The sequence below is a fragment of the Notothenia coriiceps genome, unplaced genomic scaffold (genome assembly GCF_000735185.1).
Source record: "Notothenia coriiceps isolate Sejong01 unplaced genomic scaffold, NC01 NC01_scaffold00037246, whole genome shotgun sequence".
NCBI lineage: Eukaryota > Metazoa > Chordata > Actinopteri > Perciformes > Nototheniidae > Notothenia > Notothenia coriiceps.
Window position 1 is genome coordinate 18,748,622 of NW_011369947.1, and position 14,066 is coordinate 18,762,687.

General features: G+C 40.6%; 1 protein-coding gene across 1 annotated transcript; it reads left to right on the top strand.

Moving 5' to 3' along the window:
* The first annotated feature begins 734 nt into the window (after window positions 1-734).
* On the top strand, window positions 735-12,320 carry LOC104966485 (glutamate receptor ionotropic, kainate 2-like). Its single transcript, XM_010795672.1, has 4 exons — window positions 735-821; window positions 3,389-3,502; window positions 6,405-6,608; window positions 12,093-12,320. Exons 1-4 carry the CDS (start codon window positions 735-737, stop codon window positions 12,318-12,320), a joined length of 633 nt encoding a protein of 210 aa, XP_010793974.1.
* Window positions 12,321-14,066: the final 1,746 nt, after the last annotated feature.

The following is a 14,066-nucleotide window of genomic DNA, read 5'->3' on the forward strand; positions in this document are numbered from 1 at the left end:
TAGCAATTTCGGGGCCTTTTTATTTTACATTTTTTAAATAATGTTTATTATTATTATTATTGTTATTGCTATTATAATAATAATAATAATAATAATTATTATTATTATTATTATTATTATTATTATTAATGTATTCATAAGGCTAAATCTAAGAAAATATATATATACAAAAATGTGAAATATTTGGGATTTGTTCATTGTACATTTTTGAATATATCCCCGCTCTATATTTTTTCAGGGATTCTGCTAATCAAAATATATACACTGAACTATCAAGGTTAACATAGTTGTTGTCTTGTGTTCCATGCATAATTTACGTTTATTGAGTTTTAATACACAGGAGTAGCCTACCAGATAAAGATCAACGTACACCTGCTTTCTAATCACACTGAGGTACAGGCAGAGAGGAAAGAAAGGCACTGATGCAACCGGCTTGGGAATCCTGTGATTGTTCAGTGCGAACGCATTCAAACGTGGGTGTTTTCTACAGAGGACAGCTACGACACATTTATATTTCCATCATGCATTTTATCTTGTGGATGATGAAAGTGCCGCAGCGAGAAAAGAGCAGAGAGGATGTGTGACATGAAAACTGGCCACTTGTTTTGCCGCTGCTCTGAATCCTGAATTAGTATTTGTGAGGGAATCCTGATGAGAGTTAACAGAGCTTGTTTGCAATCACTGGTTCTGCAGCTGGTAGATGCTGCCGATCATCTCTGCAGGCATTACGCAACATGTCAGCTGTGACCTGCATGCACCTGACGGAGAAACCAGAGGACTGTAAAGCAACAGGCGGACACGACAGTCATCCGTCGCACAGGGTAAACAATCGGAATCTGGTTTTGTTTCAGTGTTATTTCCCCCTGTTTGTTTTATTTGAATGCCTCCATGCTGCCAGTCACCTGAGACCTTTTCAACAAAGGCTGTGACAACACATCTGCGGCAGATCAGGTTGCCACGCTGCGTTTTGAATGATAATTGTGCAGCATCACATTGATTCAATATCAAACACAGCATTATCTTTCATTGATCGCACCTTTCTTTCTAAACAAAGATGATATATAGGCTAAGGATTCAATTACATGGCTTGAAAATAAACCGGATCGATATAAAAAGTAATTTAGTGCAATATGGTTCAATTTGTTGAAGCATGTGAGTTTGCAGGTGAGGTGAAGTGCCATATCGAGCCTCAGCGTCAGACTTTGAATATTTCCCCATTTTACATCATTTTCCCTCCACGTTATCAATGCAATCCGACAGCAAAAGTTTGTGGAGTTAAACTAGAAGACAGGAAACTACTGATACTGCAGTAATGTTGTGTCACTTGACAGACAGTTGCAGCTGTTGATGAAACCCTCACATCATCATGTTCCTCGTGTGGGAGGACTTAAATTAACATAACGGAGGAGCGGGAAGGACTGACACGTCTCGACACATACTAACCAGGTGTATACTGTATGAATGCTGCAAGGATGAACCCTTATCACCCCCCACCCCCACTCTCCCTCATCAGTGCATGATAAACCAAATGATGTGGCTCTCATTTGGCGCATTTGTTTGCATGTGTGAAAAATAATGGCGGCAGGAGCAGGTGGAATATTGATTCGGCGGCTAACCCATATGGATCCCAAAAGCTGCTTGCCAAGTCCAAACTCCACCTTTACAAGCATATCTGGAGCAGAATCACCATATTAATTGCCAGTTAATGTGTTTACACACAACACAGATTAAACCCTGAGAGAAGCGAGTTGACCTGGGTCATACGGTCAGCAGGAGGGTCGTGTTTTTTGGCTAAAGAATCAGCAGGAGGAGGTGTCAAGCCAAATGAGCGGACAAAGGCACATCTATAAGGTGATAACATGGCAGCTGAAAGCCATCGGTCATGTAGCTTTTTGTTTTTTGACAGCTTTTATGTCAATATTCTTACCCTGCATGAATGGCAGTAAAAGTTTACGCAGGGATTCACTAGGCTGTGATGACATTTGTTGAACAGACCTGCATTTTGTATTGTTTATTTTTGGATGTTTTGGTCACAGCATGCGGTGGGGGAGGCGTTAAATGATTTAGGGGTCCCAGAGCAGGACAGAAGCCCTGGAACAGATATTTAACGTGTCAGGGCTGCTGCTGAGGGGATTTCAGGGGGACAAAAATGTCTAGCATCTACATGTATAACTCTTTCACTCCTTAAACTAGACATCAGACAGGACTGGAAGCGCTAATCTCGGCGTCGCGCACACCTTGATATTGTCACTGAGCGCTGCGCTCAAAGTGAAAGTTATTTCAAGTTTGACACCTTTCAACAATAAACAACTAAGATGACAGCAGGGGACTATAGAATCCATATAATGAAAATGAACTAGCTGGTTTCACAGCAAGGCTCTTCACCCTGTTAGCAAATAGAAAGTCGTGTGAGTCCTGTGAAGACAGCTTTACACTCTGGTATCTAAACTGACCCATTGCCCAAAAATAAAGGAAGCTAAACAATTGTAAAGTATTACTTTTACATTACAATACAACCAAACTGAAAAACGTTTCGGGGGAAACACATTTTCTCCCTGATTATAGTCGCAGTTTAAGACACTTAACTTTATACATTGAAAGAATACATACCAAAAATTGGATTAAACTACTTGGTTAGGTTAGATTTAACCTATACCTAACCTAACCATGACCAGTGTTTTATGTATACCAGTAGTCTGATACAATATTTACAGTTTGAAAAGTTGTTAAATGAAATTTGGTGATGATGAATGTATTTTTGCGTTATTGTAATAGCAGTTAAAACAGGACCGGTCAAATTTGACCGTGAACACCAAAGTAAGGGGGGGGAAACAAAGACAATAGGAGGGTTAAGTTGTGTTTGTTTTAGTGCTATTGTTCAGCTTTATATTATATTTACAATATGTCAGAAACTCTCACCTTCAACTTACCAATATAACATCATGAATCATTATCATTTATAATATATCCTTTGTCTACTTTATTCAATTTATGTATAAAAAGGGGAGGTGATTCAGTCGATTTGCATGTTATGATAATTGTTTCTACCTTGGGATTTCATTGCAAAATACAGTTTTTCATTGTTATAAAAATATGTTTGGTCTATAATTTTAACAACAAATGATTTTGGCATCTTTGGTTTGTTGCCATGCCTACCCATAGCCCTTTTTTTTCTTCTCCAAAAACACACAAATAACCTCTGCTCTCAAAAACACCTTAATAAGATATATTATATAAGATAAAAGTGACAAAGCCAATCACCTTATGCTGCTGGAGAAGTGTTCAACCTGGCACTAATGTGGGAGACTGTTAGGCAGGGGGGGGTGCTGGGGTCACAGTCCACCAACACACACAGAACACTGAGCTACACCCTTTTCATCTTCTGCAGGTGGGGAAGTGGAGTGTGTCGGGAGGTCTTAACATCACAGAACAGCCGAAGCGAAAAGGGATGAACATCACCGATTCCCTGGCTAACCGATCCCTCGTCATCACCACCATCCTGGTAGGTAACCCGTGTAGCCTAGCGTAAAACATATCATACCCTTCATGCCTCCTCAGATTTCCTTCCAGATAGTACAGCCACGCCACAGTACTAAATTGTAAGCATCAGCCATGTTACATTATATAATAATGCAACATTTTATAGAAGTGTACACACACATGATACTTGTGATATGTAAACTTAATGTAGGATTTCACATTGTATTATTATAATAACTGAGGTCTCACGAAGCAGTTATTCCCCTAATCGCATCCCACAACAGTAGCTTTGCACAGCAGGCCTGTCAAACCTAGTATTTCCCCCACATAGTATCGCACACATGGCTGTAGTCAGAGAGATATTACTCAGTATTCAAGGAGTTGAGACGGTAGTAAGCTGTTTTTCTTAGTTTTTCTCTACCAAAACAGAGCTTTCAACCACCTAATGGAGCTAGCGTTAGCTTATTTAGCTTGCTAGCTACAGTTAAAAAAAAGCTAGAGATAGTTTTCATTTCAGCTTGTTATCAGAAGGGCATGCTTTAGTTCAAAAATAAAGGGTTCATTGTCTGGAAAATATCAGTGATAGTTTGAAATGTTGAGTATGCCCTCATCATTAACTGCATTAAGTATGACGTGGGAGAGCAGGGAGCTTTGACAGCATTAACAACAGTAACTACAATGATCAGGGATTCATTTATGAGCATGTTAAATGAGAAGGCCTGGCAGAAAGGAGTCAGGAATACAGAACAAACTATTCCTGCGACTGCAATAATTACATGTGCAGACAGAGAGAACTCTCTGATCCCTTCCCTTCGCTCGACACTGCATTCATTTGTAGATCCCTAGTTGTATGTACTTAACACTGTCAATGGATGCTGGGGTCTTTGTGGAGCTATCAGAGAGGTGCTGACACAGATGTTCCCCCCCCTGCACCTTTTCAGGACAGATATACAAGCCACAACAATAAACACTATCATTATGCCTATATTGGACCACAAGGCTGTAATTATGAGTAAGGCCAAGGGGAGCATAATGAATGCCTATCAGGTGCCATCTATGTTGATTTGGGCTCTAAAAGGAGACATTGAACAAGGTTTAAAGTGCTCTAATGTTGAACTATTGCACTAGGTAGTTGTAGTATTGGCTGGTTTTATGTTGTAGTAAGAGTGGTGGTAATGTTTCTCCCCCAGTACTGTAAGTGTTTGTACATTTCCCCTCTGTGGGACGAATAAAGGTATTAGTCACATTTCACGTTTACTTACATTAAAATGTCTTGGACCCCTTTTGCTTCAAGTGCACTTGAGTTTTGACATGTTCCTCGATTTTTCCTATTTTGTCTGGAATCATTAGTTTAAGATGATAGAAATTGCCTACTTTCAAATTGCAGAAGCGAGTTTAAACTTTAATATCAATCTCCCCTCTTAGTGTAATGACATTGCATCAAACTGATTCCAGTGATGCATGAACAAGACGTCTGACAGCTTTATAGTGATAACTTTGTCGAAGAGATTAAGGCACTTAATGTGTTTTCCCCCTTACATTAATTGTTTGCACTCCATTGCCTGTAATGTCTCTTCGCAAGCCCGCCTCCCTCCTCGTTCTGTAATGCACACCCATGCTGCGACTGCGAGGGTAAAACTGGTATAAACACTTTGATTTGAGTCCAAACCTTGGGGAATAGCAAGAATCGGAGGGCTAGAAACAGATGGTAATGACTTTTTCCCTTCACATGCAAACTTTTTGATCAAGTTAATTGGACAACTTTAGAAAAGTATGCGGCGAAGCACTTGCTCTCTAAATGCATTTTCATCAAATATTCATAACATATTATTTATTTAAAATACCATTGACATTGTGGTGTCCAAGTGGCTTCATATTTTGTAGGCTAATAATTAAGGATGTGTATCATCACTGTGTTTTTTTAGGCATTTTATTCCAGAATGTATGGAATAAACTATCTCCTGCTTAATGCCAGTTTATGCATTGTACTGTAGAGGCAATTTAACAAATAGTGCAACTGTGTCAACATGACATTAGCACATGATGTTATACTGTAGTGTTGACCCATACACTAATCACCTCCATGAAAAATAAATCCCTCTTTCCTCTTTGACTAATATCTTTATATTGCCAACAAACATAGCAAGGGTCACCTTCACTAGAGAATCAATTACGCTGTTTCTGTACTTAGTTTCTAAATTATACATCTGGCTATTCGAGGCAATACATTGTATTACAGCCTTGCATAAATGGACCAACATGTTATGAGATGCACAGTGGGACATGCAAGTTTATCTGACAGGGAAATGGTAACAGGCAGTTTATAATGGAAATCATTTATGAGCTTCTCCGTGTAAGTCATTGTCACTGCAGGCCTCAGCTCGGCCCGCTCTCCCTCGGAGATTGGCGTCAATTGATGAAGGCGACGTCGTGGGCATGTTCCATTTCACCGCTGCATTCTGTTTCTAATCAAGCTTTTATAAAGGGCCGAATTATGAGCAGCCAGGCAGGATATTACAGACCAGTAAAGAGTGTCAGCAGCCCGACTATAAAACAAACCGACCTGTGCACCAGTTATATAGGTCAACATACAGCTGTGTAGGTTTAGTAATCTCCCTGTATACACATTCCTTCTGTATGCATTACCATCACTATAGCAAGGCACTTAATTTACATTAGAGTATTACATTAGCTTAGGTCTCTTTTGGTTAATACAAATCGATGTAGGAAAAGCTCAGCCGCCTTTCATATTTGAACACTCCCTGTACCCGCACGCTGAACTCGAATCTGCTGTCACTGCCTGTTAAATGCAACAGCGACTCATCAGCTCAGATCACTTTGCTTCAATTAAGTGCATGTGCTGAAACAAATTGAAAAAGCTGACCTCACCATTGCGTTTCATTTGATCTTTTGGGTCTGTGCAGGAGGAGCCATACGTCATGCTTAAGAAGTCTGACAAGGCGCTGGTTGGGAACGACAGATTCGAAGGATACTGCATCGACTTGCTCAAGGAGCTGGCCGTCGTCCTGGGCTTCACGTATGAGATCCGTCTGGTTCCTGATGGGAGATATGGCTCTCAGGATGAAAAGGGCCAATGGAATGGCATGATAAGGGAACTGATAGAGCATGTAAGTTGTATTTCATATTGTCTGCTTCACCTTTTACTTATATTCCCTTACTATAGTTTCGCGATAGGCTTTTTTGTTTATTGCAAGGTACCAGATAAAAAGATAGATGCCATTTGTATGGTACATACTGTATGTAGCTAAAGCCAGCAGTGTGTTGGCCTAAACGGTCAACTTCATCAGTTTCTGCTCTGAGCAATAGTAAGTAAACGACCAGGATATAATTCACTTAAAACGTACATTTTGGTCTCAGTTTTGACTTAACAAATGAAGCATTGTGTTATTGTGCTATAGTTTGTGTATGTTGTTAAAGGGGGCCAGGCAGCATGTTCCTGTGTCCAGGCTTTATGCTAAGCTAAGCTAATAAACTGCTGGCTCCGGTTACATATTTACATATTCTGCAAACATAAGAGATATGAATCTTAATAATATCATCCCAGCAAGAACGCTATTGAGTGTTCATTTGTCAAAATGTGAAACTATTCCTTCATTTTTTTTTTTTATGTATGGAGCTTCATATGCTGTAAAATATTTTACATCATCACACAAACTTACAAAAGCATGCCATTGAACAGAATTGAAGGTTATGTCCTCTGTGTCTCCAGTGATATAGTTATGATTGAGTGCAAGTCAGGAAGAGCCTGCAAAGCTGTCAGTTACATTTATGGCACAATTATGTCAAGGTTGCCTAAAAGTTACAAGTGTGTTGATGCCATTGAGTGAGACGAACCACTTCCTTCAGCGGGATAAGAAAGAAACCCAGGGTGAGCATGTGATCCTGCATATATTGAGAGGAGGAGAACACAGCGCAATCATCCTGCTGAGGGATAGTGGGCAATCGCAGCTGTCTGTGTCAAACTCAGAGCCTCAGCGGCCATGAAACAGCCTCACATCGAAGCGATGGTGGCAATTCTCTGCTGGCATTTCATAAGTGTCCCTGTCAGTGTTCCCTCTTTGTCCTCAGCCCCATCGGGTCAGCGCTGTACTCAGCTGAAAACTTGTAATAGCTTAAGTGGCATTTAGTGCAGGGAATCGTATGGCAGGAGTCAATGGCTTGGTGCTGAAAGGGTTGGGGAAGGTGTCTCCCACTGCAGCACTTTATTTCTCCGTCCAAGCTTTTTGCTAGATCCGTGTTAATAACAATAACCTTCAGGGGAACAAATGGATTACTAAAGGCAGAGGATTCTGGCACCAAAAAGGGATGCATGACTCCATCATTAAGCAGCACATACGCCAGGTTGTTACAGAGAATATGTTCATAATCTTACAGCCTAAGACATTTCCTTTTATTTCCCTGTTGTTGTTGTTGTTTGTGGCATATGGTTTACATGTGATTGGGAAGATGTAGCATCTGGTAATTGAGACCTCTAGACTGACTTAATGTAAATATGAACAATGCTGAACACAAACATGAAGCTCCATGTGAAGCTCCATCTGCATGTGTTTTATAGAAGATATTCTACACTGGGCCGATACGTGAAATTATTATAATTTTGAGAATGTGCATAATACATTTTAGCTTCTTTTTCCCTTAGTCTATTGCCTTTGTAAATAGCAGCAGAAGTGAATGTTAGAACCTATACTGGTAGTTATTGCTTTTACTGAGCCTTATCGCATGACCAAGGGCGCATGATGTCTTCTTTGTGGATTTCTAGTGGCTTCTATTTTGTGCTCTAGTGGCTTCCTTACCCCTGCCGGTGTGGATAAGCTGATCTTGATTCAGCAAACCTGAAATATAAGCTTTAACTGAAGCTCAAGAGATCTGACCCTGGAATAATATGAGGCCAGTATGTCTACAGATTTCTTGGGAATAAAAGTCAAACTACCACATCTCCTTCACCGAGCGAATAAAGTTTAGGCTATTTTTCTTCCAAACTCTGAAAATGAATGCTTTGTGTATTGTGCACATCATACAAAGAGAGAGAAGGGAAAAGTAAATGGCTGCTGTCAATCGTTATCTGTTCAATTTGTATTCATAACTACTTTCTATTAACCTCTTAAAAACCCATTGCCCCTTCGTTGTAATACAGACCGAGAAGATTTATAACAGTTACTGAGGATCAGTGCCTTTACTTAGAAATGGGTCACAGAGTTACAGTAGATGAGGTCCGAGGTAGAAAACGGTTTTTTTTAGCTGAAACACAACGCTCATGCAATCCTGATATCAGCTCACATAGTGCACTCTTATAAATCACAGCTGCATTACAGAATTACACAAAACTGCTGACTGACATTTATTTAACAGAACAAGACTCGAGTTTATTAAAATCAGGTGTGCGCCTTCATTCTTCTCTGTAGTTCATCAAGAGTTGTCACATAGAGAAAGTGATGTGACAGAAATCGAGTAAAGCTCCTTAAGTGTTGCTTGCCTATATTTCCTGATGAATATGATACTATAATGCGATTTCCTTCCCATGTAACTGATGCTTCTGAATGAGGAACTGCAATGCAACACTTTAGCATTGTGTAACAAAGCCCTTATTTCCCTGTGCGTAGTCACAAAGCTCACTGCAGTGCCAAAGGGCATTGTTTGGAAGGTGCTAAATGATGCAACAGGCCTTGTTAAACTTGATTTAGTCACAATAGATGATCACTTTAATCACGCTGTGATGCAAATGTTAATAGCGTGCTTAGCACATCATTTGTTTCCGTCATGGCAATTGACATTATTTGCTTCGACAGACACACTGGAAGGTTGTAGTCAGCCCACATCATCGTTGTCTCACATAGATAGACACTGTAGAAGTATATCTATGAAATGCCAAACCAATTAAGGTGTATTCAGATAAATCTCACATATTTTGTTTATAAGAATGTCCTGGTAAACGAGGAAAGCATCTGAATGGTCACGTGTGATTTTGATTTTGATCCGAGGCAGCAGGATGACCTTGTGGTGAGAGCAGCTGACCCGTAGCGGCGAGGGCTAAAGTTAAACTGCCTCAACAGCAAACATGTCTGTCCCGCCTGTCAAAGCGCCGCTAAGTAAATCCCAGCTCTAGGCCATCAAGCTCTGAACGTTGTGCTTATGCAAAGCAAACATTTCTTGATTACAGTGCATGTCATCATCATTAGCCCTTTGTACCTTTTGATTTCAGACTGCATTCTGTAAGAGGCATCCTCACTGTTGTGGATAGCAGTGTGGAAGTAGGCTATGCATTCATTCCTAAACATTGGTTTTGTAAATGCATGTTCAAAAGGGGAATTAGACATTACATTACATGTCACTTTTTAGACGCTTTGACTTACATACTCAATACTGTGGGCAATCCCCACAGGAGCAATTTGGGGTGAAGCGTCTTGCCCAGGGACACAACGACATGCTGACTGCAGTGGGGTTTGAACCTGTGACCATCTGATACCAAGGCTCTATCCACTGCGCCACACGCAACATTTTTATATTTACTCAATATTCTAATAGCAAAACCTTTTGTGGAGCTCATATCATTGTTCAGAAAAGTGTGTGTCTTGAAATGCTTCTCATTCTACTGAAGCAAAAATCTGCTTTTGTAACAGTCCTAAATGTTTGTATAAAACTAAGAAAGGAGTACCACATGAGCTCTTTACTTAAGTGCGATACAATCTGCAAATTAGCATTGTGATTGCAAGCTGTGAAATGCACACAAACTGTGTAGCATAGTGTGTAAATGTTTGTTAAGGGATCAAAAGCCTTGGTTGTAAGCGGTATGTCATTATGGTATGTTTGGAGTGTGATCAAATGCCTGAGAAACACAGAAACAAAGAAAAAGCTCACTGTAGTAATGCTCAGGTATCCTCAATGTGTACGGACATGGATCAATTGTTATTTTATGAATCCTTCAGGCTATCATCAGGTGAGTATGTCCGGAGGGAGAACACCACTAAGCCCACCACCTGCAGACCCAGATAACACCGAGCCATGTGGCACGCAGCAGGGCACTATCAGGTTATCTTGCTTGTGCCCAGTTTGTGTGTCTAAACACACGGCAGAACAAGGACATGCGGCATGTATATTAGCCCACCGTAGGGATGTCTGGAATCACATGCTGGTTGATCTTCCGCCTGAGTGGCAGGTCGGTTCAAAGCAGCAGTTGGCAGCAGAGAACAGAGGGAGCAGTATGTGATGTACACATTTGAATAGTTTAAGAGAGACAGCAGACGCACTGCAGGATGCATCGGATTTCCCATCTTTCCGTCTCTTCAGAAGCCCCCGTGTATTTAGCTACCATGGTGCTGACCACAGGAGAACATAAGCCGCAGCGCCACACTGAAAGAGGGAATGTTTTCTTTCTCACCTTCGTATACCGTTATGCGGTATTAATCCCAAGAATTTAAGCAAAACGCTGTCTGAGCCACGGGGAAAGTTTAATTCGTGTTAAGAACAGCCTTAGGGTCTAGTATCGAAGTCAAGAAACTGATATTATCTGGTGTTCGATGCAAACGGGAGCCATCGAATACACTAGTTCATAATATGCAAAATGGCTGTTCACAATTCAACTCTTTTTCAGTTTTCTATTAATTAGGTTGTGTGTGTTTCTTGAACCAGCTGCTAATAGGTTTAACAGTTTTGCATAAAGCTCCAAAACATGGTCTCTCATTGTGTTTGTTTGAAATGCTGCACGATGAACTGTTTTTTTGAACAAGCCCTGTTCCTCTGTAGTTGCTCAGCACAGGAAGAGAAGAAAGCCTTCCTTTGTGAGTTGTGTCAGTTCTTGGTGGATAGAGGTATCCGAGCGTGCACCGAGCAGCTGGTTTCATTAACCTCCTGTCCAGCCGGGTGCCGGGGAGTGGTGGGCGCTGCCAATTTAAATGGTAGCCTTCTGAATATGCAGTCAAACGTGTATAATACTGACTGCAACTTATCTGTTATGCTCAGCTGTCTCCATTGCCCAATGCAATATGGTGTTATATGCCATTCTATTGAATCGATATGTCTGTGTGGATGGAACTGTATCTGATACACTGGAACAATGTTTCTCCATTGTGCATCATTGAAGAGATATTATACGTCTTACAGGGAATGACACTGCAGTATATGGTGGCCTAAACCCAATTTTTACATAAAAGAGCACCCTACTAGTGTCCTTCTGATAGAGTTCAAAGACATTTTTGAGCTTGCACACGAACCTGCTCATAAGGACAACGCTAACATGCAGTATGAATAATGTTTACCATCTTATTGTAGAAGGTAAGGACGTTATTAGTTTTGGACGAACTAGAATTTAAATCTGATCTCCCGGTACAGTTGTTGAGACATTTTACTTAAAGCCACAAATGTTAACCTCACAATGGCGCTACAGAAAAAGTCAGGGGATCGCCAAATTCATGAGGATTCATATGTTGTAACCATGAATGTCTAAACCAAAATGTAATTGGTGGTAGTATTTCAGTCTGGAACAATCATTTCCGAACTGTCTTTGCAACCTCTTGAGCAACGCTTCCAGCTTGGTCAAATGAATCAATCTGTCAATATCATAATTAAATGTTCTGTTTGTTTGTGTTTCTCTACAGAGGGCAGACTTGGCAGTGGCTCCCTTTACCATCACCTATATGCGTGAAAAGGTCATCGACTTCACCAAGCCCTTCATGAACACGGGAATCAGCATCCTGTATCGCAAACCCAATGCCACCAACAACGGCTTCTTCTCCTTCCTGAACCCCATGACTCCTGACATCTGGGTCTACATCCTCCTGGCCTACCTGGGTGTTAGCTGTGTCCTCTTTGTCATTGCCAGGTAAGTCCGCAGGTTACTGTTAGTCCTATAGGTCCTGCATACATTTCTCCTTCAGGTCTCTCAATGAGTAATTTCCTCATTGCAGGGATTCGAGTACACCAATTTCTCATATGGTGCTAGCTGCTAGGTAGTGATCAAGGTATTAATCTCTGCATGGGCTCTCTACAACCCAGCACGTAGAGGAGAAATAGGAAAAAAAAAAGAAAACTTCAATTGAGTTGTAAAGTTTCCCTCAGTGTGCAATTTCATCTTTCCCGTGTGATGCCTTTGGAATTGGCGTAGCACATTTAATCGGTCGTTTAAAAAGAATAAATACTGGCTTAATGATCATATTCAGCAGTTTCAAAGAAAAACAGTATACACATCGACGGAGGCTATATATAGTTGAACATAATTATTATCATAAACATTCATGGCAGTAAAAAGTCATAAAAAGATTATGGATGGAGATTAGCTGTTTGATTGGCTCTCACTTGTAAATTATTTTTGGCATGAATATGTTGAATATCCTGTAAGTATTATTGTGAGCGTTTCCTGCTGCTTTTCATTCAAAGTGGTGCTTTAGGAAGTTCTAGAAAGGGGCGCTGAAAGGAGTTGACTTGAGAGCAAACAGCTGCACTCCTCTATCCCCATTCGTTGTTTTGCGAGACCAACATAATTCTGGAGTGGCTTCACATAAGTACAAAATCATCTTAAACTGTTGCATCAGATTTGTTGGAGGCCGTCCTAGAGGGCTGAAAAGCCGCATCCCTGAAAGTGCATTGTGTGTGAGCATAAAACACACATTGTTGAACAAAGAAAAGGTTACTTTTGAACGTTGGACAGAGGTGTCAGGGCATTAACAACAATGCTAGGCAGAAAACACTTTGGCTTTGAAAAGCAATGCTTCATCATAATAATCATGTTTTGAGGCGTATTCTCCACTGGACTCTTTTCAAAATCCTGTTTATGTCGCTCCCCCCACTTTTTTTGACCAGGAAAATTGTGCAAACTATGCCACTGTTTAACAAGCAGTCAGAATTTGGCTGGGAATATGATTTGAGCTGTTGGCTTTGCTCTGATATACTCCAAAGGTTGTCCAGTAAGCTGTGGACACAGAAAGCCTGCCTATGCAGTACTACAGAACATTTCAGAGCCTGTGGATGCAGACGTGCTCAACAAGCTAACTGAATGACCGAGCAGCTCAGAAAAATGGAACGCCAACAGTGGCAGTAGTCATTTTTATTTTTTTATTTTGGAGATGGGATGATAAAAAGAAAGGGAATGCTATTTGGTTGATTATATGGCATTTTGGTAGTAAAGCCTGGATAATCATAATTTTCTGTCTCGTCTGTCATTCTATTTATCCTACGCATATTTCAGTTCCATGGACAGGGAGCGGAGGTCTTGTTTGTATAAACCTCATAGGAAAAAAAAGGCCTGCATTGAGTTACATGCTTATATCTACAGTAGAAGGTTACCAACAAGTATTCAAAACCATTGGTGGAGACTGAGAAAAACCTTCTACTTAGTTAAAGTACTAATTCCACACCGGGAAACGAGCCGCATTCAAAAATATTAAAGGTCACCTATTATACTGTTTTTCATCAATATATTACAGGTCTCAGATATATACAAACATGTCTCTGAAGTGTTTTGCTCGAAACACCAAACAGATCATTGCAGCATCCCATAATCCCCTCTGTTTCAGCCCTATTTCAAAAGTGCTGATTCTGTGTGTTACTTTAGATGAAAATAAGGAGCCCCTCCC